The sequence below is a fragment of the Peromyscus eremicus genome, chromosome 8a (genome assembly GCF_949786415.1).
Source record: "Peromyscus eremicus chromosome 8a, PerEre_H2_v1, whole genome shotgun sequence".
NCBI lineage: Eukaryota > Metazoa > Chordata > Mammalia > Rodentia > Cricetidae > Peromyscus > Peromyscus eremicus.
Window position 1 is genome coordinate 36,668,038 of NC_081423.1, and position 27,246 is coordinate 36,695,283.

The 27,246-nt window shown below is 41.8% G+C and overlaps 1 protein-coding gene across 3 annotated transcripts in view; it reads left to right on the forward strand.

Annotated features, from left to right (window-relative positions):
• Kif3a (kinesin family member 3A) overlaps window positions 1-25,508 on the forward strand; it is a 35,713-nt gene extending 10,205 nt beyond the window's left edge. For 2 of the 3 annotated variants that reach the window (XM_059270546.1, XM_059270549.1), the window contains exons 3-18: window positions 3,401-3,545; window positions 3,635-3,719; window positions 5,896-6,001; window positions 8,573-8,712; window positions 9,028-9,225; window positions 9,490-9,664; window positions 11,642-11,740; window positions 15,174-15,182; window positions 17,968-18,124; window positions 18,511-18,691; window positions 18,877-18,987; window positions 19,343-19,468; window positions 22,104-22,157; window positions 22,474-22,542; window positions 23,057-23,181; window positions 25,416-25,508. In XM_059270546.1, coding sequence (XP_059126529.1) covers window positions 3,401-3,545; window positions 3,635-3,719; window positions 5,896-6,001; window positions 8,573-8,712; window positions 9,028-9,225; window positions 9,490-9,664; window positions 11,642-11,740; window positions 15,174-15,182; window positions 17,968-18,124; window positions 18,511-18,691; window positions 18,877-18,987; window positions 19,343-19,468; window positions 22,104-22,157; window positions 22,474-22,542; window positions 23,057-23,181; window positions 25,416-25,464 — 1,829 coding nt within the window. In that variant the 3' untranslated portion in view covers window positions 25,465-25,508. The remainder of the gene's footprint in view (window positions 1-3,400; window positions 3,546-3,634; window positions 3,720-5,895; window positions 6,002-8,572; window positions 8,713-9,027; window positions 9,226-9,489; window positions 9,665-11,641; window positions 11,741-15,173; window positions 15,183-17,967; window positions 18,125-18,510; window positions 18,692-18,876; window positions 18,988-19,342; window positions 19,469-22,103; window positions 22,158-22,473; window positions 22,543-23,056; window positions 23,182-25,415) is intronic. The other variant, XM_059270547.1, reaches the window with a different exon arrangement.
• Window positions 25,509-27,246: the final 1,738 nt, after the last annotated feature.

The following is a 27,246-nucleotide window of genomic DNA, read 5'->3' on the forward strand; positions in this document are numbered from 1 at the left end:
CATCATCCCACTGTAGATGGTCGTGAGCCACCATGTGGTTGCTGGGAATTGAACTCAGGAACTCTCCTCTGGAAGAACAGCCGGTGCCCTTAGCCACTGAACCATCTCTCCAGCCCCTACTGATTTCTTTAATAGGCCATATCATTTTGCTTTTTTGTAGACGTGGCAGTTTCTGGTTGGATGCTAGACATTGTGAATTTTACCTTAATTCTTGGTCTTTTTTAGTTCCTATAAACATTTTCTCAGAGCAGTTATTTGAAAACCAATTTGATCCTTTTAGGGAGATGTGGTCTCATTCTCTCTTCTTTTTCCCTCACTCACCACTCTCCTTCCCTTTTTCTTCCTTTCTTTCTTGTTCTTGGTTTGGAGTCAGGGTCACATGTAGCCTAGGTTGGCCTCAAACTTGCGATATAGCCCAAGTTGGCCTCAGACTCACCATGTAGCCCAGAATGATCTTGAATCCTCCTGTTCCTGCCTCCCTACTTCTGGCATCATGGATTGGCTAGTAAAGAGCAGAACAGTGCTCCCTCCTTCCCCACTATTGAGGTAAGATTCTTTTGTGCATTGTACTAAACATCCTGTGACTTGTGGGGCTTTCCAGTCTGTCTGTTCTTAACTAGTGTGCACACTGACCATTCTTCTTTCTAATCTTTCCACTTACTTCTCTCTCTCCCCCACCCCCTCCCTGCCATCATTAGGTAGCTTCCTTCCTCTTACTTGTGTTCTGGTGGGTACTCAGCTGGTACTTGAGACCCTCTGCCAATGTCCAGAGCTCTCTCTGCCTCTCTCTCCCAGGACACTGCCTCTTCCAAACTTCAGCTACTCTAGTCTCATTTTGGAGTTCTCACAGGAAGTCTGCTGACCTCTGTTTGTGGCCTTCTCTTGTTTTGGGACTTGGATTTGTTGGTCTTTCCTAAGCTCTGTATTTGACCTTATTCAACAAGCATTTGCCTGTTTCTGCTGTAGGCTGAAAGGTAGCATAAGCCTCTCACTGTAAGCCCACCAAGGCCTGGCCAGTTCCTGGCTTTCAACATAAAGAAGTTTCCTCAGGGCTTCAGTTAAGGGCAGGAACATGGAGACTAGGATTTCATTTGTTTTTTGAGACAGGGTCTTTCCATGTAGCTCTGGCTCTCCAAGAATTCACTCTATAGACTAGTCTGAGCTTGAACTCACAGAGATCCATCTGCCTCTGCCTCCTGAGGGCTGGACTCAAAGTATATGCCGCCACACCTGGATTAGATTTTTTTTTTTTAACGAATTGTTTTGGAAACTATTGCTTTCATTTTTTTCTACTTTTGGTTCTAGCCAGGATGGTTGGTTAATTTAGTCCTTGTTACTCCATCTAGGTTGGAATCAAAAGTGTTACTGCTTTAATGATAAGTTAACAGAATTATGTATTTTTAAAATAAGTACAATGAAGAATGGTGTTTGACTTTCAAGAATTTGTACCTATTTTCTGTTGTCTTTTTTTTTTAAAAAAAGATTTATTTATTTATTATGAATACAGTGTTCTGTCTGCATGTATCCCTACCCACCAGATGAGGGCACCAGATCTCATTGTAGATGGTTGCGAGCCACCTTGTGGTTGCCAGGAACTGAACTCAGGACTTGTGGAAGAACCATTGCTCTTAACCACTGAGCCATCTCTCCAACCCTATTTTCTCTTGTCTTGTGCCAACTCTGAAAATTGTAATAACAGTAGAACAAGTTGGAAAACATAATACTTAGGAATTATATAACACTTAGTGCAGTTCATTCTCCATTGCTGAAATGTAATTTAGGTATAATGTTTTGGATTCTCAGAGTCAGGTATTAATCTTTAACTGTTTTAAAATAGTATTAGCTAGGTTCAGTGATGCATGCCTATACCAGCTGCTTGGAAGGTCAATATAGGAGGATCACCTAAACCAGGAGTTCAAGATTAGCCGGGAAACATGAGACCATATGTCAAGAAATAATAATAGACTTTATTTTTAGAGCAGTTTTAGGTTCACAGCAAAATCCACAGCAAAGTATTGACAGCTCTGATGGAACCGTGGTGTTGTGCGCACAGAGCCTCCTCAGTGGGGCTGTCCCCACCAGAGCCAAATAAATGCATTGTAGCCAGTCATCATTACCCAGAACCCCTCATTCACATTCAGGTTCACTCGCTGTTGTCCTGGCCTTCAGCTCTTAGCTGATGTCTCCATAGCTTTCTCGATTGCTCCAGTTATTGGCACCTGGAGCCACAGTGATCTGGAAGTTGCAGCTCCAAAAGAGGCACTCTGGCTTTACTTTGCCTTAGGTCATGGTTTCCATGAGCTTGTGTGATTAGGGACCTGCCAGTTTCTCTGGCTCTCTGTCAATCCATCTTCCTTTTCCACCCATCTCTGTTTCTTCCATCCTGGTGGCTTCAGTTCCCAGAAGGCTCTGTTCTTCTCCTTGCCTCCCTTCTGGATCTTTGTTGTACATTTTGAGTCTCAGTGTAAGCTCACCTCTCCTAGAAAGTGTTCCTGACCTCTGTCATCTTCCTCCCCCAGCCATCCCCTGGTTTATGTCCCTATTTTGTCTAGATTTGTTTCTTACCATAAGACCAGAGTTTGTAAATGACTTCATTTGATTCTTAGTGTGTGTGGAGTGGGTCATCTCACTCTGTTTACCACTGAGCAGACTTCTCTGTGAAGTTAATCTATCTAATGTCAAGTACCAGATGTGCTGGACTCAAACAGATGTTTCTGCTCTGCAGCCTGTGCTTTACAGCCTCTGATTTAATGACCTCCTCCAACTTAATTTCTTAGAATTAAGTACAATGTATATTTTCTTCTCTTTTTTTGAGATAAGGTTTCACTGTGTAACCCTTGCCTTTCTGGACCTCGGTATATAGACCAGTCTGGCCTTAAGATCCCAGAGATCCATTTGCCTCTCCCTCCTTGGGATTAAAGGTGTGGGCTACCACAACCAGCCAGCATAAGAATTTCACATTTAGTTGATGCTAAAGGTTGAATGTGTACTAGAATATGTTTTTGTTTTTAAGACAGGGTTTCTCTGCATAACTCTGGCTTTCCTGGAACTCACAGAGATCCACCTGCTGCTGCCTCCAAGTGCTGAGATTAAAGGCGTGCACCACCACCATTTGACTTTTCTTTTTTCTTTCTTTCTTTCTTTCTTTTTTTTTTTTTTTTTTTTTTTTTTTTTTGAGACATTCTCACTGGATAGCCCAGGCTGCCCTTAACCTTGCAATAGTCCTCTCACCTCTTCCTCTCCAGTGCTGAGATGATAGATGTATGCCATTGTGCCTAGCTTTAGAATGAAGTTTTAGTTTAGGGAATATGTTACATAACAGTGTCGTGGCTTAATTTTTGAGATTCATTGTCCTGGATCATCAGACTCTGAAGTAACAGACTTTCTGCATCGTTCTCAGGGACCATTTTTGCATATGGACAGACTGGCACAGGCAAGACTTTCACCATGGAAGGTGTACGCGCTGTGCCGGGGCTCAGAGGGGTCATCCCCAACTCATTTGCTCACATATTTGGTCACATTGCAAAAGCAGAAGGTGACACAAGGTAAGAGAGTGCCTCTATTTCCTAACACCGAGAGGGTCAGACCTGGGAAAGACACATGTAAGACATGGAGTATTCCTTTGTACTTGCAGGTTTTTGGTTCGAGTGTCATACTTGGAGATATATAATGAAGAAGTCCGAGACCTTTTGGGAAAGGATCAGACACAGCGGTTGGAGGTAAGGATGGAATTGGAGTTAAGATAAAAATTGGAGGGCGGGGTGTGTGGTGCATACCTTTAATCCTGGCACTCAGGAGGCAGAGGCAGGCAGATCTCTGTGAGTTCAAGGCCTGGTCTACAAAGTGAGTTCCAAGACAACCACAGAGACAATACACAGAGAAGCCCTGTCTTGAAAAAAACAAAACAAAACAAAACAAAAATTGGAATAAACTGTTATACTCAAAAATCGGTGCCTCATAGATGGGTACCTAGCCCAATGGTCATCAGAGAGGCTTCCTTCAGCAGCTGATGGGAGCAGATGCAGAGACCAACACCCAAACATTAGCCAGAGCTTGGGGAATCCTGCAGAAGACGGGGAGGAAGGATTGTAGAAGCCAGAGGGGTCAAGGACACCAGGAGAACACAGCCCACAGAATCAACTAAGAAGGGCTCATAGGGGCTCACAGAGACCAAAGAAACAATCACAGAGTCTGCATGGGTTTGTGCCTAGGTCCTCTGCACACATGCTCTGCTTGTTTAGCATGGGGTGTTTGTGGGACTCCTAAAGTGGGAGTGGGGGTGTCTCTGACTCTTTTATCTGCTCCTAGGACCCTTTTCCTCCTACTGGGTTGCCTCATCCAGCCTGGATAAGAGGGTTTGTGCCTAGTCTTACTGCCTCTCTGCCTTACTTAGGTTTCTGTTGCTGTGAAGAGATACCATGACCACAGCAACTCTATTAAAGAAAACATTTAATTGGGGTGGCTCACTTACAGTTGCCAGAGGTTCAGTCCATTATCATCATGTTGGGAGCATGGTGGCGTGCAGGCAGATGTGGTGCTGGCTACGTCTTGGCTTGCAGGCAACAGGAAGTTGACTGACAGTCATTCTGAGGGAAGCTTGAGCAAGAGACGTCAAAGCCCAACCCCACAGTGACACACTTCCTCCAACAGGCCACACCTCCTAATAGTGCCACTCCCTTTGTGAGCCATTTTCTTTCAAACCACCACATTTTATGCTGTGTTCAGTTTATATCACTGGAAGGCCTGCTCTTTTCTGAAGGGAAAGGGAGCAGCAGTGGGTCTAGGGGGAGAGCGAAGGATTCAGGGTCGGGGGAGATGGGAAATGGGGACTGAGAGGAATGGAGGGAAGAGAGGCTGTGGTTCGGATGTATTGTATGAGAAAAGAATAAATAAAAAAGAAAAAATATGAAAAAAATTTGAATAGAGTGCTTGCCAAATTAAGGTCTTTTTTGTACAAAAGGTACTTTTAAAAACTACCTGTATATGTCACTTACAAGTGCAAACCATTTGAGCATAAGTCACTGAAGCATAGCTGCTGAATCAAGTTTGGGAGGTATTGCCATCTTAAAAATGTTTTAAGATACAAGACAAATGGGCTGGAGAGGTGGCTCAGGTTAGGAGCCCTGGCTGTTCTTCCTGAGGTCCTGAGTTCAATTCCTAGCACCCACATGGTGGCTCACAACCATCTGTAATGAGATCTGGCACCTCTTCTGGCCTGCAGGGATACATGCAGGCATAACACTGTATATGTAATAAATAAATTAATTAAAAAAGATAAAAGACAAACAAGAAAAGATGAGCCTTTTAAATACTAGTATGGGAATTTTTTTATTTTTGTAAGTGCCCAGTTTGATTTTTCTATTTGAAGATCCTTGCCAGTGTTCTACCCCAAATCAGTCTGCCTTCTATTCTTGCACGTTTTAGGTTAAATATCACATTGCAGAAGCTTACCCTGTTCCTTTTACTAGCTTGGTGTCTTTGATACATTCCCAGGGCTAGCAAGATGGTTCACCAGGTAAAGGGGCTTGCCACCAAGCCTGAAGACCTAAGTTTAGTCTCTGGGGTTCATGTGGTGGAAGGAGAGAACCGGCTCCCACATACTGTCTTCTGACCTCATGTGTGCCCTGGCATGCACAAAACACACATGCGTGCACGCACACATGTGGAGTTTTAAGTGAACTGTTCTCTCACGCTGTTTTGTATTTTATTCATGGCATCATCACAAATAATTGTGTGAAGTATTTATTTGTACTGAAGCTTTATGACCTTCGTGAATATGGGCATTGCTCATAACCACACTCAGCTGTCTTCCTGTGTATAATAGTAGATACTCAGTAAGGAACTGGAAAACTTAGCATTATAAAGTCTTAGGCATGATTTTTGTTTGCTTTTTAGGTTAAAGAAAGGCCTGATGTGGGAGTATATATCAAAGATTTATCAGCTTATGTGGTCAATAATGCTGATGATATGGATAGAATCATGACGCTAGGCCACAAAAATCGTAAGTGTGGTACATAATTGTGATGAAATGCCTATATTTGAATGCTGGTTGAGAAGCAAATAAATATGGCTTTTGCCCCATAGAGGTTGAATTTTTTTAAAGTCCACTCATTTTATATACTATCTAGGGAACATATATGGGTGAACAATGACATAGATTGTTTTTCATGCTGACTGAAGTTTTCTTTAGTACCAAGAAAACTTCTTTATTTATTTATTCAGAGACAGGGTCTTACTATCCTTTATTTTTATTTTATGTATATGAGTGTTTTGCCTTCATGCATGGAAGTGCACCACATGTATGCAGTGCCAACAAAGGCCAGAAGAGGGCATAAGATTTCCTGGCACAGGAGTTACAGATAATTGTGATCAGTTATGCGAGTGCTAGGAACCCAACCTGGGTCTCCTGAAGAACAGTAGACACTCTTAACTGCAGAGCCATCTCTCCAGCTTCTTTTTTTGTTTGTTTGTTTGTTTAGTTTTCCTGATAGAGGATCTCTCTACATAGCCCTGGCTGTCCTGGAACTCACTATACATACCAGGCTGGCCTTGTACTCACAGAGATCTGCCTGTTTCTACATCGCAAGTGCTGGTCTTTAAAGCATGTGCCACCAAGCCCAACTCTCCAGCCTCATAATTGTGCCAGTCTTTGAAGCTGTCATAATGTTACAGCTTGCTAGTTAAAATATTGATAACATTTTGATTGAGCACTTACTGAGTGGGAAGTCCTTGTGCTGTGTGCTTTATGGGGATGATCGATTAGTCTTCATTGTAGTGTATGGGGATATGAAATTCCTACTTTATGAATGAGGCGACTGAGATGTAGTTTGAATACCATGTCTAAAGTAATACAATTACTAAGTGGTAGGGTGTTTGAACCTAGGTTATTAATCTGAGTTAGCCAGAATATATACTGCTTCCCTTCTGTTGAAAATTAAAGCAAAATTAAACTAACATTTTTCTCCTTCTAGTAATTGTTACAGATTTTTCATCTAAAGAATAAAAATCTGGACTGGAGAGATAGCTCAGAGGTTAAGAGCATTGACTGTTCTTCAAGAGGTCCTGAGTTTAATTCCCAGCAACCACATGGTGGCTCACAACCATCTATAATGAGATCTGGTGCCCTCTTCTAGAATGAAGGCAAACATGCAGACAGAACACTGTATACATAATAAATAAAATTTTAAAAATTTGTTCAAAAAAAAAAAAGAATAAAAGTCTTGCCAGGTATGATGGCATATACCTGTAATCCCAGCATTCAGGAGGCAGAGACAGATGGACCTCTTAGTTTGAGGTTAGTTTTGTCTACATGGGAGTTTTAGGCCAAACAGAACTATCTTGCCCAGGCTGGCCTCAAACTTGTGGTTCTCCTGCCTCAGCCTCCTAAGTACTAAGATTACAAGAATGAACCTCTACACTGATTGCTTAGCATGTGTTAAAATTTTTATTTGTTTTTGTTTTTAGCAAAGTCTCACATGCAGTAGTGGTTGGCTGGAACTTGATGTATAGATGAAGTAGGCTCACAGAGTTCCACCTGCTTCTGCCTCCTGAGCGCTGAGATTAAAGGCATGTACCACCCATGCCCAGTTCTTCATGTTTTAACAAAGATGGTTCCTGTAGGATTGGCATCTTTTGATGTAACTGGATATGGACCCTCCCATGTTTTTAATGGCTGTTTAGTGACTTAGCTATTCCATAGTAGATTAACCAGTTTTGTGTTGGATCTTTCTGGTCCTCACTGTTTCAGTGTTACAGTGATTCCTCCTGCAACATCTCATGTGTGTGCAGATCATTCTGCGGTATAGAGTCCCAAACATAATTCTCTCTAGAGAGTTGTCAGCAGTTTTTTCCTAGTTATTTAACATTTCTTTTTGTGGTGTAGTTTTTTTTTTTGAAGAGAGAAGATCATGCTATGTTGCCAAGGCTGGCCTAGGTCACCTGGATTGATGTGTTCTCCTGTCTTGGCCTCCTAAGTACACACCACTATGTCCAGCTTCATAGATTGTTACAATCTTTAGATAGTAATATTTGGGAATGAAGTAAAGAATGTTATCTATGATTTTTTTTTTTTTTCCTGAAGCTGAGGACCGAACCCAGGGCCTTGGCTTGCTAGGCAAACACTCTACCACTGAGCTAAATCCCCAACCTGTGATTATGTTTTAATATTTGGGAATGAAGTGAAGATGTTATTCTATGATTATGTTTTAATATGAGTACATTATAAATTCTTTGGTTATAGTGTGAATTATAAAAGAAGTATACAGTGTCCCATCACACCTGTAGTCATAGTCAGTGGCTATGATGAAATCAAGTATTTTAAATGTTTTGCTTATTTAATTAGTAAAGGTACTCTCTGGGCTGAGGATAGCTCAGTTGGTAGAGTGCTTATCTAGTATGCATAAAGCCCTGGGTCAATCCCCAGCACTCCATAAACTGGGTCTGGTGGTATTCAAGAGGTAGGAAATCAAAGTTCAAGGATAGCCTGGGCTACAGGACACCCTGTCGAAACAAAAAAAAGTAAACATAAAGGCATTCTGTCACAGTTTTTAAGGGTTTCTTTTCTTTGTTAAAGGTTCTGTTGGTGCAACTAACATGAATGAGCATAGTTCGAGATCCCACGCCATCTTTACAATTACTATAGAATGTAGTGAGAAAGGTGTTGATGGAAACATGCATGTCAGGATGGGGAAGCTCCACCTGGTGGATCTTGCTGTAAGTAATGGGAGAGTCTGTCCCTGTGGTCCACTTACCTGTCAATAAAAATTAAAGCCGAAAGGAATGGTGTACTTGTGATTTTAAATTGCTTCTTATTGTGGGATATCTGAAAGTAGATAGAGTAGCATTATGACTCTCTTGTTTCACCTCCTGCCGAGGCTTCTTTGTGTATTCTTACTTCTTCCCTCATGATTTTGAAGTGAATTCCAGATGTTACATGAAATATTTTAAATTACTTCAAAAAACCCCAGGTTTTAGAAAAGTGCATTCTTGATTTTAAAAAGCTTTGAGTTGTTATCTGTTTCTTGCTAGGGGTCAGAAAGACAAGCGAAAACTGGAGCCACAGGACAGCGCCTCAAGGAAGCAACAAAAATCAACCTTTCCCTCTCCACCCTGGGCAACGTCATTTCTGCCTTGGTGGATGGAAAAAGCACACATGTGCCGTATCGGAACTCTAAACTGACACGTCTGCTGCAGGATTCCTTAGGAGGGAACTCAAAAACCATGATGGTAAGACCTCATTCATGGCATGGTTAATTCATACAAGGCCAATTTAAGATTCGGATTCATTCCCATCATTGAAGTGAATAACATTTTATAAATCGATGGCTTTCTTTGTATAATACAACATGTGATTCCCATTGTTGCATTGTTTCCAAAGCTGTATGATCAATGCTGGTTTTTAGAAGAGAACTGCACACGTGGTTCGGGCATTTGTTTGGTAATGGTGGTGTTAGTGGCGGTGTGGAATGATGGACGTTTCTAATTCAACAGTGTGCAAATATTGGGCCAGCAGATTATAATTACGATGAGACCATCAGCACCTTGCGCTATGCCAACCGTGCCAAGAACATTAAAAACAAAGCAAGAATTAACGAAGACCCAAAGGATGCTCTGCTTCGTCAGTTTCAGAAAGAAATAGAAGAGCTGAAGAAAAAGCTTGAGGAAGGTAACTTCGCACAAAGATTCCTGTCAGCTGAGGCATGCTGGGGACCGCTGCATTTGCCTTTAAAAAGGCCTGCCAAGCAATAGCGTCTAACATTGATGTTTAAAGTTTCTGTGTATGTGCTTCTCTGTGTGTTGGGTATGTGTGAGTGCAAGCACACACATGCCACGGTGTATGTGTGAAGGTCAGAAGACACCCATGGGAGCTGGTTCTCTCCTTGAACTCATGTCAGGCTTAGAGGGCAAATATTTTACCTGCTGAGCCCTTTATTAGACCCTAGCATTGACATTTAAAAAAATATTTCTGAGGAATATGTGTCTTCTAAGAAAATATTTTCTAAGGCCATCTAGAAGGTTACAAAGTTTGAAGTTCCAGCCTGCTCACGCCTTTAATCCCAGCACTTAGGCAGAGGCAGGAGGATCTTTGAGTTCTCGGCCAGCCTGGTCTATAGAGTGAGATCCAGGACAGCCAAGGTTACACAGAGGAACCCTGTCTTGGTAAAACAAAAATACAAAACAAAAAAAAAAGAAAGAAAAAAAAGAAAGTTTGAAGTCCTGACTGATGGTCCTGAGGAGCTTCGTGGTCAGTTCTGGGACTCCCATGCCATCTACAAGGGGATGAACCCTCTCTGACTGGCATAGAGCTCCCTGTGCAGCAGGTGAAGGGCCTGGAGTCCAAGCCATTGGAGTCTCTGGGGAAAACCCAGAGGTACTAACCTGCCACTGGTGGGTCTGGGGAAATGTCAGGTTCTGAGAAAAAGCAGGAGAGAAGCACTTCACAGATAATAAAGTTGGCGTTTTTGAATGGCCACTAGGTGGCATTTGTAGCCAGTTTGTTTTTAAGATCTTTGATTTCTCTGTTAGTGTTGAGCTCAGCCTTCATTTTGATGATTTCATTCCCCCGCTCCCTCCCTTCCCCTCCTCTCCCCTCCTCTCCCCTCCTCTCCCCTCTCCTCCCCTCATGTATCCCTGTCTGTCCTGGAACTCACTTTGTAGACCAGACTGACCTCAGACTCACAGAGATCCGCCTGGCTCTGCCTCCTGAGTGCTGAGATTAAAGGTGTGCGCCACCACAGCCAGGCTCTGCTACACCTCTTGGTTCTTGTGAATGGTGTGGCTGTGCACATTGGATACACATGTTCAAGTCCTTGTGCATATTGTGCTGGGCATGTATCCAGGGGAGAGTTGTATATTCATATTCTTTGTGGTGTGTTTCACTTTGTGTCCTTCTGACCCTATGCTCTATAGGCAAAGGCATTAAAGGACTTTTTTGTTTTTTTTGTTTTTTTGTTTTTTTTTTGGTTTTTCGAGACAGGGTTTCTCTATGTAGCTTTGTGCCTTTCCTGGGACTCACTTGGTAGCCCAGGCTGGCCTCGAACTCACAGAGATCCGCCTGGCTCTGCCTCCCGAGTGCTGGGATTAAAGGCGTGTGCCACCACCGCCAGGCTGTTTGTTTGTTTTTATTTTTGTTTTTCAAGACAGGGTTTCTCTGTGTAAGAGCTCTGGCTGTCCAAGAACTTACTTTGTAGACCAGGCTGACCTCAAACTCACAGAGCTCTGCCTGCCTCTGCTTTCTGAGTTAGATCCTGTCTCAAAAATTATTTTTTCTTAAAAAGTAAGATAAAATTTCTGTGTACATTGTGTGTGTGGTTGCAAGTGAATATGTGTGTGTGCACATGCTTAGAGACTAGGACAGAGGGGGTGTTGTTCCTCCGATACTGTCCACTTTTTTAGTGGGCTGGGGAAGACAGACTCTCTCACTGACCTGGAACTCCCCAAGTAGGCTGGACTGGCTTGTCAGCAAACCCCAGGGATCCCTAGTCTCCACCTGCTTGTCAGATATGCTATCTGTGAACATTTCAATAGATTTTCAGTTTGTGTTTGAGCAATAAAAACTTAATGAAGAGAATGGATATAGGCATTTTATAAATAGCCGATGACTTGGTACAGACTAAAAGTCATTGTTAAATTTCTGTCCAAGGGGAGGAAGTCTCAGGCTCTGATGTCAGTGGTTCAGAGGAGGATGACAATGAGGAGGGTGAGCTTGGAGAAGATGGAGAAAAAAGGAAGAAGAGAAGGGGTAAGTCCTGATCATGTTCTAACCGGTCACAGCTGGCTAGAATTGTTCCCTGATGATGCCCACTTTATAGTTGGTATTTTTACTTATGGTAGTGGTTCCAGCAGGGAACTTGTGCTATATGTGCTTAACTTTGTAAACTTTCTCTCTTGTTTATCTTGCTGACCCAGGATGCCATATTGCCTCTTGTAAAAATTTTTTTTTCTGTTGTAAAATTCTACAGTTTCACATCTGTGTTAGGTCCCTATTGGCTTTTGAAATTAGGATAATGTGGGCTTTCTCTTCAAATGATGTTAGCCTTTAAAAATCATTTGCGGGTGGTATGTTTGAGTAGTTTTTCTCTGAAGTCCTTTCTTTGTAAACTTGTGTCATTCTCTCCCTTTGGGACAGCTTCCAGTGTGAACTAAGACTGCTCAGCTAAGGCTGCAGATGGCATGTCCCTGCCTCATTTCTAACTCAGAGCTCTCCTCAGCTCCTGCAGGCTGCTGCACAGTCTCAGTTAATCAGTCCTGTTGAAAACAAGCCCATCACTGCTCGATGGGGGACCCAAATTAAAAACTGAAGATTTTGTACATCCAAAAGACAGAAAAAGCACCATGTAGGGCAGAAGTTGGCAGTGTTTAGTATGCTGGCCAGATCCATGTGGGACCTGTTTTTGTAAACAGTGTTCTTAAAGTAGCCACGATCAACTGTTTACATGTGGTCTGTAGCTGTTCATATCAAAGCACATGGTCTGGCCATTGGTCCTTTCACAAAAACTGTTATCAGTCCCTGACATAAAAAATGTTTTTATTCATAGCTCATTTTTCAAAGTAAACTATTGTTTCTTTGACTTGAAGCAGATAGTAGACTTACTAAAAATAAATTTTATGTAGAAAAAAGTGCTGCTGTTTAATATGCTAAAATATTTTAAATACATCTTACCTTGTGCGGAGAAGCTTAACATTTTTCACTGAGCCTTGTCAATTATGCTGTCAAGCTTTAGACATAAAAGTAAAGTCTGGTATCATGATGCCTTGAGGGGATGGGGGATTGGAGACAATACCTTGTTTATAATGAAGGGCAGCTGATTTCTGCAACATGAGTTGTGTGATTTGTATGTTTTCAAGCTGTTTCTTTTTCTTAGCAGTATAAATAGACATTTTTGTCATTTCAAGCCTCTGAATAATTCTGTGTAGATGAGTAGTGGGGTTTGCCACTACTGCAGATCTGTAAAGAAATGCAGTTTTAATTCCCCGCATGGCTTTGTGACCAGGAAGCAGCTGGAGTACTTAGTTTTAAGCTAGAGTGAGTTGCTCTTGAATGCAAAGCTTGATTGTCCTCTAAATTCTTCCTGCAGAACTCAAGTTTTCTCTGTGTGTTTCTGTTCGTTTCTTGTTCCCTCTCTCTGGTTCCGTGGGCTCGTTTCTTTGTCTTGCAGGCAGTAGCAGCAGCAGTAGCTCAGACTCCACATGTTCTGTCATAGAGAAACCTCTGGATGAGTTCTTGCCTCGTGAGTGGCGGCCCTCACCTTCTCTAACAGAGCTCTGGCTTCTCCATTACTCATGGGCTTCATTTGGGAGATGCTGCCCCACTCCCTGTCGTGACTGGTCCATGTTGGGCTCCCAGTAGAAAAGCATGTGGCCCCACCCTGCCATGGCTTCAGTTAACTGAAACATAGACCAGAGCCTATGTTTGAGACAGTGGAAGAGAGAATCATGCTTTTGCTGCTGAGATAATGTAAAGAGAGCTAGTAAGCTGTGTAAAAGAATAATTCTCGGGATTCTTTTTTATGCCTCATTATACGTTTTTAATTCTGGTCAGTGTAAGAGATTTGAACAACAGATCTTAAATCTCTGCAAGTACAAATGAACGTTTGTTGGTGCAGCAGCACCCAATGGAATAAGCCATCTGTGCTCCAAATACAGAGATGAGTGAAGCACGAGGCAAGTGAGGAAGACAGAGTAGTGTTTCCTTCCAACTGGGCGCTCCCCCACTGCTAAGTTACCAGGTCAATTTTAACTCTTTCTGAAGTGTGATTAGAAAATTCAGTCACACAGCGTTTATAACGTCTGTCTAGACTTCTTCAGTCTTAGATTTTTTGGTAAACTGTAAGTTGAAAGCATTATTTAATTTTGTCTATTTCTACTTTCAGAAGAAAATGGAAGCGAAGCTTGCTTCCACCAGCTTGCAGCTTGCTGTCTCTTAAAACATTATCTGTGTCCTTACCTTTTCCAGACTAATGGCAGAAACCATTGCTTTTAGCTTTACTAGGGAAACTCTCAAGAATCTCAAGACACTGTGTCTGTTGACACTGCTGAAGCAAGTTACCAGACAGCTGACCTCACTGGATAAGTTATAAACTACGTGGCATTGTGCAGACACCACTTAGAAGCACAGCTTTGTATTATAAACTGTGAAGTGAGAGGAAGCATTGTAACTTAATTTTCTGTTCTAAAACTTACCGTTCTTAGAGAGTAGTTATATGAAAGTAGGTTATGAAATGAGTTGTACCTTATTCAATTCAAGACTTTTTTTTTCCAATTCAAGAGCTTTAATTGCTGTTTTCATACCTAACATTTACCTTTTGCTGTCATAACATGGATGTGTTGGGGAGGTGGAGAGATGATTGTCCCAGCATGTGGTTGCTGTGTGTGACTTGTGCGTATTTCCCCTCTCATTAAAAAATATGAATGGCCATTCGATGTCCCTTGCTTGAATCATCAGTTTCATTTATTTCTCTAGTCATTATTTAATTACCCAGAACAATCAACCCATAGGCTGAATGTAAGTTTGCTACTATACAGGTGCACTTCATTTTACGTAATTAGAGCTGCTTACAAATCAAGTTGGGAAATCAAATAGTGTGAACTTACTGCCTTTAAAATTCATTAACCTTTTTGTTAATCACATGATCAGTACAACCTACTGTAAAATAGTTATCTGTTTAGTTGCTTCAGGTCTACCTGGTGGATTTTCTTAAAATGGGGGACACCTGTAATGGGTCTTTATATCGAAGAAACATTGAATTGGGAAATTTTGGAAATGGACAATGAGAGCTTTGTTACTTTTAACTTACTAATTTTAAAAATTGACTTCATTTTTGGTTTTGCCCTTTTAGATATTTTCCAGGTTTAGTAGGTTCCCAATTCCATGTCTGTAATCCATCAGCATATGCACTGAGCTGTTCCACTTGCAGGGGGCACTGTGGGCACCTGGGATTGCGTGGAAACCACAGAGTGGATTGAGTCTAGCATTTGTGATTGTCTTTTATGGAACATGCTTTCTTTTTCTGTGGACTCTATTTCAGTTGTGATTATTTGATTCATGTCTTTGCTCATGCTAAATGAATGCTGTTACACGTTTTCTCTGTTTTACAAAGGAAATAATGTTTTCCTTTCTTCCCTCCTCATCTCTGTGCTTCCTGTCTGCGACTCGCTTACCGCTTCTTTGCAAGATCAAGCAGGTTGGTGTGATTGGCTTGCACTCCACGTGGTGCAGTTACTCATTTTCTCAAGACCTTTTATTTCAGTTTGTCACATTTTTTTAATTTAATAATTTTTACAAGGTAAGTATCTTTTTTTTAAATTCCGTTTTAGCTACTTTAAAAAAAAAAACCTTTTCCCTAAATCCTTAAAGATCACTAGACCAATTTTTGAAAATACATTTATAATTGGTTTGACACATTCAGGCATTTTCCTTTTTTGAAGGCCAAGAGTCAGTTCCTGTTGCCCACACCATGGGTTCTTGTGATACAGATGACATTAATCCAGTTGGCTCTTGCTGCAGCACCGCCCTTAGCCGCCCTGCCAGGTCCCCTTCACTCAGGTAGCACCTGGCAAAGGGGAACAGAAAGGCTCACTAACTACTGCTCTTTGACTTAGCTAAATACCTTTTATAATATCAACATGGATTTTAGATATATATCCCCAACCCCCAGCCCCGTCTCCCAGGCAGTGTTTCTCTGAGTAACAGCTCTGGCTGTCCTGGAACTTGATTTGTGGACCAGATTGACCTCAAACTCACAGAGATCCTCCTGCCTCTGTCTCCCAAGTGCTGGAATTAAAGGTGTGCACCACCACTGCCCAGCTGCCTTTTGGGATTTATTTACTTAATATTTTTGTGCAAAATTTTATCATGGAGAACTAGAAAAGTTTTTGAGATTCGGGTTTTTTTGTTTTGTTTTGTTTTTTAAATTAACTTGGTTGAGGAGACTGTGTATGTGTGTGTTGCCCTGGGTATGATCCTAGGGCTTTGCACGTGGTGGCCAAGGACTGAGCTATACCGCATCTCCTTTTAGCAATCCCTAGAAGTATATGTAGTCTCTCATCCCATTGGAGGATCAGAGTGCTCATTGACTGCTGGGAGCAGGTCGTTTCAGGCCCCTGACAGCATTCCCAGTGGAAGCAACCCACTGAAGGCTAAGGCTTGTATCCAGGGAGCACAGGGTAACAGTTCATTCCTTAAAGATCTATCTACAAGTTACTCTTGGTCACCACATTTTTTACACAGTCACATTTAGCTTAAAGTGTTATTTGAAAAAAATACCATGGCTTGTCATGGTGATTCTGGCTAGAGCCACATGGGACTTGAATGTGTGGACTTTTGAACTGACCCTAGCTGTGTGGAGAGTGTCTTCATGACATCCTCTTGAGCACAGTGAGACACTTGCTTCTAAAACATGGGTTTGAAGGGGTTACTATATAAGGCAATCAGTTCATCAAGAGACAGTGTTTATGTATTTTTATATGCAAACTCTTTCTGTATTACTCTCTCCTGATGGGTTTTTGGAGCTCTTTATAACCATTAGCAAAACAAATCACTACAAGTCCAAATTTCTTATTTGATCCATTCATGTAGTCTGTGTCCTTAGTACCCATGTCTTCTACACACACTATTTTTTTTTAACGTATTTGCAATTTTTCTCTAAACATTTGTAATACTGAGGTGGGAAGTTAGTTACATGTTTACTTCCTGTAAACCTCAACTTAGACTTTTCTCCTACAATTTTTAGTAAGTGTTATTATGGATAGAAAATCTTTCCAAGTAATTCATTGGGAATAGAAGTTAACTTATTTGTGAAAATTATTCTTCTAAAACATAATTCAGAAGGTTCAAGGCAGGTGGCTGTGCCGATAGGCCCAGGCCCACCTCTGACACGGAGTGCAGTGAATCACACCACACCAGCCGCCTGGATCTTAGTTCCTCTTTGGTTTTGTGCCTAAGATTTTGCTTTAGACTTTAGTTCTGTAGAAGGAAGGATGCCGTTAAACCCTTGAGATTTTGTCTCAAGAGTTGAAAAAGCCTATGCATGACCCTGCCTTTCATGGTTCCTACAAGACTGCTCAGATCTGTAGTGCCATTGATTGTTTTCAGTTCCTTTTCCTTAGCAGGAGGGGCTGGGTGGGGTGGAGACACTGATCTGTAATCCTCCATCCTTGTCCCTTGGGAAGGAAGTTGAGAACGACAAACTGAGGAGAGCCTCAGGTCTGACAGTTCTATGAAACGCTTGTTGTTCCGAGGGAGCGTGTTTCTCAGAACTTGCATCAACCAGAAATGAACTGTCATTGGCTCAGTTTCAGAACCATCTTAATAAGCGAGTGTCTGTTTTCTCTTTTTGATTTTTTTCATATAACTTCATGGTTTGGAGGTTCATTGGTGAACTTCGTGTGAGCAGGCTGCATACATACACCTACACATGCTTGGACATGACAGTCAGTTGGAAGCTGCATTCCACCTTTATTAGTTGGTAGTGCTTCTGCTGACTGTTGGTTCTTAGCATGTTTGATCTGAGTTAGGGACTTTGGTGATCTAGTTTGTTATAGTAAGTTACTTTGGTGGCTCATTTATGATTTACCAGGGTGGCTTATCAGTATAAAACACCTGCCTTAAATGAGTAATTTAATGATTGTGAAAGTGATTGAAGAATTATTTCCCTTTTTAGCCTCTCTGCACCCTTTGGGGACCCACAAGCTTTGCTTTTTTATTTGGCTTTCCTGTTACTTTTCTTTCCCTATTTTTCTGCTCATCTCGTTTGTTCTCTTTCATTTTTCCCCTCACATATCATTACACAGTTAGACAACAGTTTGAATTTATTAATGAATTAAAAATTCTAGGAACTATGACGTAGAAATGGAAGTTTAACATTTGCTGTTGTGTGACTGGGTATAGACAGTGCTATACTAAGATAATTCTTATGTCTGAAACATTGACTACTTTTAGTGACTGCTGCAATTAAATGACTCAAATAGGTAAAAAGAAAGTTTCCCCAGATAAGATGGTGGAAATGCAAGCGAAAATTGATGAGGAGAGAAAAGCATTGGAAACAAAACTTGACATGGAAGAAGAAGAAAGAAACAAGGCTAGAGCTGAACTGGAGAGACGGGAGAAGGACCTTCTGAAAGCCCAGTGAGTGTGGTGGGTCCAGATGGGCTCATGGCTGGAGTTCTAATGTTCTTCATAGGACTGTGTATCAGGAAAATCGATCAATTAAAAGATAATGAAAATCTTGATTTTTGTTTCCAGCATAGCTGTTTTAGGGTAGAAGGTCTACTGTGTGTGATATATTTTTAAAACTTGGATCTTTCTGATCATTTAATCTCTGTGTTGGAGAAAATATTGGCCAAGGTGAATTAATCCTTAGTTGATGAGTTAATGCCATGTAGTGGTGTGTTTTGGCGAGTATCACATGACTGAACTTTTCTAAGCGGGCATCTTCAGTTCTACTTGAATTGGGGGAGTGAGATTAGAATGGCAGATGACAGGGATTTAGAATGTTCTCCTTTTCCTTATAGACAAGAGCATCAGTCTTTGCTGGAAAAGCTGTCTGCTTTGGAGAAGAAAGTCATTGTCGGTGGTGTGGACTTGTTGGCCAAAGCTGAGGAGCAAGAGAAGCTTCTTGAGGAGTCCAATATGGAGCTGGAGGAGAGGAGGAAGAGAGCTGAGCAACTTCGGAAAGAACTGGAGGAAAAAGAGGTGACGCCATGTTGAGTGTGGTATGCAGCGTGCCCACCTTTTCCAGGGCAAACTAAATCCCGAAGATAACATGGAAAGCAGATTATGGATCATTTTGAAGACAGTAGTTACCAAATGTCTAGATCATTTGTTACGTTGAATTTGTGACTTAAAATTATTCTGAAGTTAACCTGTTTTTATCATAGCAAGAACGTTTGGACATTGAGGAAAAATATACCAGTCTACAAGAGGAGGCTCAGGGGAAGACCAAGAAATTAAAGAAAGTCTGGACCATGCTGATGGCTGCAAAGTCAGAGGTTGGTGTCTTAGAAATCCTATAATACAGTTTCTCTATGTAGCCCTAGCTGTTCTGGAATTCGCTCTATAGACCAGGCTGGCTTTGAACTCACAGATCTGCCTGCCTCTGCCACCTGAGTGCTGGGATTAAAGGCGTTCACTGCTGCTGGCCACCACCGCCACTACCACCTGGCTTTGTGTGCTTACAGTTTTAAAGCACTAAATAAAACACTCACTTCTCTCTGTGTATTTTAAATTTTACTTGTTAACTAGCCAGTGACAGTCTGTCCAAGAACTGGGCCAGTGTCCTGGGTCAGGGTCAGTATTTATGCTTAAAGTCTTGTTTGCTTTATGCTGTCATGGGTTCTCTGGTAGATGGCTGATCTTCAGCAAGAGCATCAGAGGGAAATTGAAGGCCTCCTGGAGAACATTCGGCAGCTCAGCCGTGAGCTTCGGCTTCAGATGCTTATTATTGATAACTTCATACCTCAGGACTACCAGGTGAGAGGAGTCTGATCTAGACATTAGGTCATTGAAGAGGGCTAAAGAACAAGCCAGCGTAACAAATTAAGATGTTACATGTTCACATTGCAGCTGTCCTCTGTAAAACTTTCTTGAACTAATGCCATCATATAAAAGTGTCTTTGTTAGGGTTACTATGGCTGTGATGAAACACAAAGACCAAACGAACTTGGGGATGAAAGAGTTTATTTGGTTGTACTTCCACATTAAGTTCATCAGTGAAGGAAGTCAGGACAGGAACTCAAACACGGCAGGAATCTGGAGGCAGGAGCTGATGCAGAGGCCATGGAGAGGTGCTACTTGCTGGCTTGCTCAGCCTGTTTTCTTATAGAATTCAGGACCACCAACCCAAGTATGGCACCACTCACAATGGGCTGAGCCGGCTCCCCAGCAATCACTAGTTAAGAAAATGCCTGCCCAGACAGTGGTGGCACACACCTTTGATCCCAGCACTTGGGAGGCAAAGGCAGGTGGATCTCTGTGAATTTGAGGCCAGCCTGATGTACAGAGAGAGTTCCAGGACAGCCAAGGCTAGATGGTGAAATCCTATCTCAAAAAAAAAAAAAAAAAAAACACCCAAAAAGAAAGAAAGAAAAATGCCTTACAGATGGATCTTATGGAGGCATTTTCTCAACTGAGGCTTCCTCCTTTCATATCACACTAACTTGTATCAAGTTGACATAAGACCAGCCAGCACAAAAGGTGTTAGCTTTCTTTAGAATGTAATTCTCTTTTTGAGTATCTAAGTATCTAAATAAGAATGTGTCAGCCCATTGAAAGGAAGGACCTTGCTCCATGTAAATGCATGTAGAATAAAGGTGAAGGTCCTATTGATTGATTGACATACTTTATTAGAAAGTAGAGAGGGAGCTGGAGAGGTGACCCAGTGGTAAATAAGGTTGGCTGCTCTTTCAGAGGATCCAGGTCCAGCACCCACATGGCAACTCATCACCATCTGTAACTCCAGTCCTGGGGATTCAACACCCTCTTCTGTCCTCCACAGGTATCAGGCAGACATGTGGTGCACAGATACACATGCAGACAAAACACTCATCTACATGAAATACATACATAAATACTTTTTAAATAGAATAAGCAGAATGTGCTGCTGTCCTCTTCCTTGATGTATGCACTCTGTGTGTGTGTGTGTAAAAATAGAATATGGAATTGTCCGTTCTAGTCATCTTTATGTATACAGTTCAATAACACTAAATACATTCACTTAGTTATACAACCAGCCATCATTACTAGTCATTTTCAAACAGGTGGTAATTGTTATCACCAGCATAATTTGAAAATCTTACCTTTTCCTTAGCAAGAATTTTATTTTTCAGTATGTGTATATATGGGAATGTGAGTTTGTGTACAGAGTCTAGGATAGAGCGTTGGATCTCCTAGAACTGGAGTTACGGGAGGTTGTGAGCCGCTGGATGTGTGTGGTGGGAACTTAGCCCCAGGTGTCTGCAGGAGTAGTGAGCACTCTTAACCCTGGAGCCATCTCTCCAGCCCACCTTTCAGTATGTTCTTAATAAATTTAAACCTGTAATTTTTTAAAAAACAATGTTGTGAATCTCCAAATAGCTATGAGAAATTTGTCTGAAATTTTCCCTTCAGATCTCAGGTACCCAGAGTCAGTCCTGGGTTTCTAGAACACTCCAGAATGTCCTAGTTCCATGTTGTAACTCATTACCCCAAATCAGAGCTGAAATCTAGACTGTAACCTATTTCTACCTGAATGGTTTCCCAGCCTTTCTACCCTTGGTCTCTTCCAGCCCAGCCTGACTGTCCTCCTGATTCCCAGGATCCCAACTTTTGCTTTTTGTTTTTATGTAGTTGAATAGTATCCACATGTGTTCTTGAGAAGTGTGTGTGTGTGTGTGTGTGTGTGTGTGTGTGTGTGTGTGTGTTTGTGTTTAAATTTATTTTTATTTTATGTATATGGATGTTTTCCTTGTGTGTATATATGTGACCATGTGCATGCCTGGTGCCCACAGTGACCAGAAGAGGTGTTGGAACCCCTGGAATTAGAATTACATACTGTTGTGAGCCACCATGTAGGTGCTGGGAACTGAACCTATATTCAAAACAGTTCGTCTTAACCACTGACCCAACTCTCCAGCTGAAGAAGTGTGTATTTTTAAATGCTTGATGCAGTATATAATGTTTAGAAACAACTATTTTCACTTAACATTGATGAAAGTGTAGGTCAAATGATTCTTCAGCAAGTAAAGGCTTATTATGTAAACCTTGAGACCTGAGTTTGATCCCAGAACCACATGAAGGTATAAAAAGAGAGAACTGACTCCACAAAGTTGTTCTTGGACCACCACATAAGCATTATGACGTGTCCCTACCCCCATCGTGTGTGTGTGTGTGTGTGTGTGTGTGTGTGTGTGTGTGTGTGTGTGTGTGTGTATGTGTGTGTGTGTGTGAGATAAAATGCAGGGCCCTTAAAAGAGCTTAGTTGAAGGCATGGGGAAGTCAGAGGGATTACCATGAGCAATATATAGTGACAGATACAGGAAAATGTCACATGTTTCTATTGTCACAGTTGTGTTTGTATTTTTCAATATTTTAACTATTGACTAAAAGGAGGCTTTGACTCTTTGTAAAGGAAATGATTGAAAACTATGTCCATTGGAATGAAGACATAGGAGAATGGCAGCTAGTGAGTATTCCTTTCACCCTGAGGAAATTATAGAGTGGAGCTGGTGCTGGCTGCTGGGGGAGGAAGGTGATGCAGGGTGGATCAGATCAGAACGCAGTGGACCAGATAGGATCTTTTTCTGAGTAACAGCAAAGTGGGGACTATTCGTGGCAGTGGGTTAGGCCTGGGGCTTCTGGCTGCTGGGTGGCCTGTTGGATCCTTTCTGCCCCGGGATGCACATCATGCTTCCTAGTGAGCTGTCAGGATGTCTTGCAGCAGCCTTCCCAGTTCACAGTGTTGATTCAGACATCTCTCTTCCCTCTTTCCCTTTTTTGAGAAATGTGTGGCCTACACAGGAAACAACATGAGGAAACAAACTCCAGTGCCTGACAAGAAGGAGAGAGACGTAAGAGCACTTTGAACACTCGTTTGTCTTCATCAGAGTGTGGGTCGGTTGTTGTGCTGTTCCAGCGTGTGGGCTGAGCAGCTGGATTGTCTGTTGTGAGTAGAGGCTCTCAGGTGGGGGCTCTTGGGACAGGTCTGCTCTCTGGCACACACTTAGCAAAAGTTGCATTTTCAGTCCTGCCACAGGTCCGGCCTGCTGTCACTCTGGTGTGCCCTGTTAGTCTGAGCACTGGGCTGTCCCAGGAGACTAGGGTGCCTTGCTTCCCTGAGTCCTAGATCAACCGGGGTGCTGGTTTTAGAGAAAGAGACAGTTTTCCTTTATGTCTGGGGAGCTTGATGGCATGTCTGGGCTTCTAATTCTCCAGCTTTGAGTGCATTTTACATAGTAGGGTGGAAGACGTCTTTAAAAGGTTATTTGGTTTTGTCTTCAGTGGTCTTTTGCCCAGTGTCAGTCTGTGTTTTCAATCTTCCCCGAATCTGATTTAACTTCCCTTGTGTGTGTTTTTTTCTTGTAGCCTTTTGAAGTAGACCTTTCCCATGTGTACCTTGCCTATACAGAGGAGAGTCTGCGTCAGTCTTTGATGAAGTTAGAAAGGCCACGGACCTCCAAGGGGAAAGCAAGGCCAAAGACTGGGAGAAGGTGAGGACAGTCCCAAGTCCCCAAGTCCTGAAGTGACAATGTTGTGATACTATATTTAGACACATCTAAAGGAAGTCGAACTTTAGTTAACGTGACATGTGGTTTGAAATTATATTCTTTGTGCAATTACAATTTGATAAGCAAAATAGGGATAAAGACTTGTACTCTGTGAGTTCGAGGCCAGCCTGGTCTGTAGAGCAAGTTCCAGGACAGCCAGAGTTGTTACATAGAGAAACCCTGTCTCAACAAACAAACAAAACAAAACAAAACAAAACAAAAAAAGAATTGCATTCTGGGACAGTTGTGATGGTACACACCTTTCATTCCAGGACTTAAGAGGCAGAGGCAGGCAGATGCTGTTACAGGCCAGCCTGGTTTGCATTACAAATTTCAAGACAACTAGGGATACATACTGAGACCCTGTCTCAAAACAAAACAGAAAAAGAACTGCATTCTTTCAGACTTCTGCCCCTGGGAGGAGCAGAGCTAGCTTCAACTTGCTTTGTTCTTTCCTAGTGTTTACCTCCACCTACTGTCTTGTGTAAGTCTACTAAGATGCTAATTAATTTGCAAAATACTGTATTCATCTGGTCAGTTTTTCTGACAATGGGCATTGCTCCAAGGACATTGATTTCTTAGATTTCAAATTAAGGGAAGCTTGTGTGACTCTCTAGCACCAGTGTTGACAATTGTGTAGTCTGTGTGCTTTATCACATAAGCTCAGTGGGAAGCCTGGGCTGGCACTAATGTTCCTTGTGTTCCTACATTGAGCTAATTTGAACCAGTTGGAAGACCTTTGCTTTACATGTAAGGTGAAGGTAATGGGTTTCATGTCTTTGTTACATAGTCTTTTAGATGCAATGTAACACTAAAAATGTTGGAATCATTAAACTAGGGCTAGAAAGAATGAGCTACTTGTTAAAATGTATAAGATTTTTGCATTTTTTATCATTTAAATGAAGGATTTAAAGATTTTCAAATGCTAAGTGAATATTTACATGGAATCTTTAAAAATATATAAATATTGATTTTATCTATATGTGAATGTTTTGCCTGCATGTTTATATGTGCACTAATATCAGATTTCCTGGAATAGTTGGTTGTAAGCCACCAATGTGGGTATTGGGATGTGAACTCAGGTCCTCTGGAAGAGCAACAGGTGCTCATAGGTGCTGTGCCATCTCTGCAGCCCCCACGTCTAGTATCAGGGAATGAAGTAAGTTGTTCTAAGACACAGCTCTTGAGCAATCCCTCCCTGTTACAAGGTTAGTAGATAACCTGCTCTGAGCTCTGAGGTCATTAGGAAGATGCACTCAGATGTGGCCCATGGTAATGAGACAGTCAGCTTGACAGAGACAGGCAGAGGAGGGCAGGGGAGCAAGCTGGAAAGTGGTTCTGTCCCTTGTTAGTGTAGAAACAGAGGCCCCATCATTGCCGGACCGTTGTCTTTATAAAGAGAATCCAGGTTACTTACATGAGCTCTCTCAAGTTCAGCCACATTTTTTTTTTTTTTTTCAGAGCTGAGGACCGAACCCAGGGCCTTGCGCTTGCTAGGCAAGCGCTCTACCACTGAGCTAAATCCCCAACCCCTTCAGCCACATTTTTAAAACTGTGTAGACCTTAAAACAAATAATTTGATAAGCTATTTTGATATAGTTTCTATAATGCACCACTGTAAAAATATGCTTTTTGTTTAGCTTAAGTTAAAGAAAATATTTGTGGGCCAACATGTGATCCAGACTCAACTCAACAGAAACTGTGATTTTCCTGGGAAATAAGCAAATATGCACAATAAGTGATGTGTTTGTGTTCTGTGGTGAGTGTCCCATGCAGTGCTCATGAGAGGCATGCAGTTTGGTGTGCTGGACAGCAATAAAGAAGGCACATGAGAGTATTCCTGTAGGCCTCAGACACTGTGTGTCCTGCTTCTCTGAGGCTCTCTGTACTGTTAGCCTCCTCCTCGGAGGAGGAGATGACCAAGGGGCATCCCTGATAAGCTTAGCTGACACCTGTCTGTACCTTGTCTGACCCTATGCTCAGCTCCTCACCACTCTGGAACACCGTACTGTAGCACTGTGTTCTTGTGTTTGCTTTTGGTGACCTTGCCTACTCTGGGTATCAGTCAGACTGCTGTGGCCAGTATTGGTCCATTTGTGGACTCTGGCTACATAATGTGTTGACAGTTTCTTAGGGACAAGCACTCATCTTGCATTTTTTTTTTCTTCTCTTAACAGAAAGCGTTCTGCAAAGCCTGAGACCGTAATTGATTCTTTACTTCAATAAATGTTACAGAATTAAGGTTATAATAAAAAATAGTGATATTCTCATGCCTGGACAGAAATCCTTAATTAAGACACTGAGGACACCTGTGTAATTCACATAATGTAAGCTGTAAATTATGGAGTGAGACTGGAAATAGCAACTCTCCTATTAACTTTTAGATTCTTAAGTTTCTGTACCATGTAAGTGCACATAGCTCATGATTGTTGAGGATGCCACATTGTGCCGAAGTGCTCTGCGGAAGTAAGGACACAGTTCTTACAGAGCGCTGTGGTTGTATGCGAATGTGCATCTCTTAGCTGTGTACTCAACTATTGCGTATCTAGATAAGCAGAATCTCAGAGTAGAAGAAAGCCTGTCTTGTTTGCACACTGCGCATGGCAGATCGCCTTGTCCTATGTCCTGTGTCAGCGCCTGGGCGGCTCATCTAAGCAGTAACTTGTCCTAACACCCGACAGGCCTGTCTAAATGCATTCCGACTTTATACTAACGTTTGTTGCATTTAGGTATGAGATGACTGATTTTATGGATCTCCTATAGAAAACTGTGTAATTGGACAGCTTTGCGGTTTACATTTTCAAGGTACAGTTTGAACATGCGCTCCAGCGTCTGGCCACCCTCCACCAGTTTCTGTTACCCTGAGTCCACATTCAGCCTTTGTTGTTGCTGCTGCTGGTTTGGCTTCCCCACCAAAGCCAGCGGTGGCCATTTGGCTTTGCTACACACAGTTTTAAAAATTCCTTTGAACATATGGCTTACAGACAGACACTCCATTGTCTGAATTTTAAGTTTTGATGGAAATGACTATATACAAATTGAAACCAATCTCATTTTTTTTTTCAGAAAATGAAGCTAAGCCAGAAAAATACCTTTTAATTTTCTTTATAGCATTTATATATATATATAAAATACCGTTCTCTGAATTTCTTCTATGGATAATCCAGTTAGTCCATATTTCTCTCCAAAAAAAGTTATATTCAATATGTAGTAAAATAAGTTATAATACAATTTTTTTATAATAAATGTTTTTATTTCTGTGTGTCTACTTATAAAATTGTTTTGAAGGTTATGTGCTTCTGAAGCCTATCATGCTTTCTAAGTTTGAAATTGTGCAATCAACTCCAAGCTCTTGATTGCAAAGGTTTTGAGACTTCCCAAGTTAGGATTCCTTAGGTTCCTGTGATTTGAACAAGTAGGGTAAATACTGACATATCATTCCGGAGGTGTGTGTGTAGGCTGTAGCTGGCTGAGTGGGGGTGGAGCCCTAGTGAGGGATGGAAACTGTGGTCATACATTTGTGGAGCCTTCCAGAAGGACCGCTCAGTGTCCTGTATGTGCAGCGTGTGCTGATATGACCATGGCACTGTTGTGGTGTCCTCAAGGTAATGGATGTGGCCTGGGTGCTGTGATGCCCTGAGCAGAGTGTGTGTCTTGTAAAGGCTCATGGGAGCCAAGCGTCTTGGTGGTGTCAGATTTCTCCTGGTGTAAACTTAACTGTTAGTAATTACAGAATCTTAGTTTTACTAGTAAGGAAAAAGAATCCACATGCCTTCATGTCCATGTTTCTATCATTTAACAGTTTGGTTGGCCTGGAAGGAAGATCTGCTGTGAATTAAACTAAAACATTAGAGACATTGAATCTAGTGTGTTAAAGCCTATAAGAGTAACAAAAGAACTCCATAAAAATGGAAAATACTGAGAAAATTCTCTAAGCATCTTGCCCTAGTAATTTTGTTTGCTTGCTTGCTTGTTGTTTTGAGACAGGATCTCTCTGTGTTAGCCCAG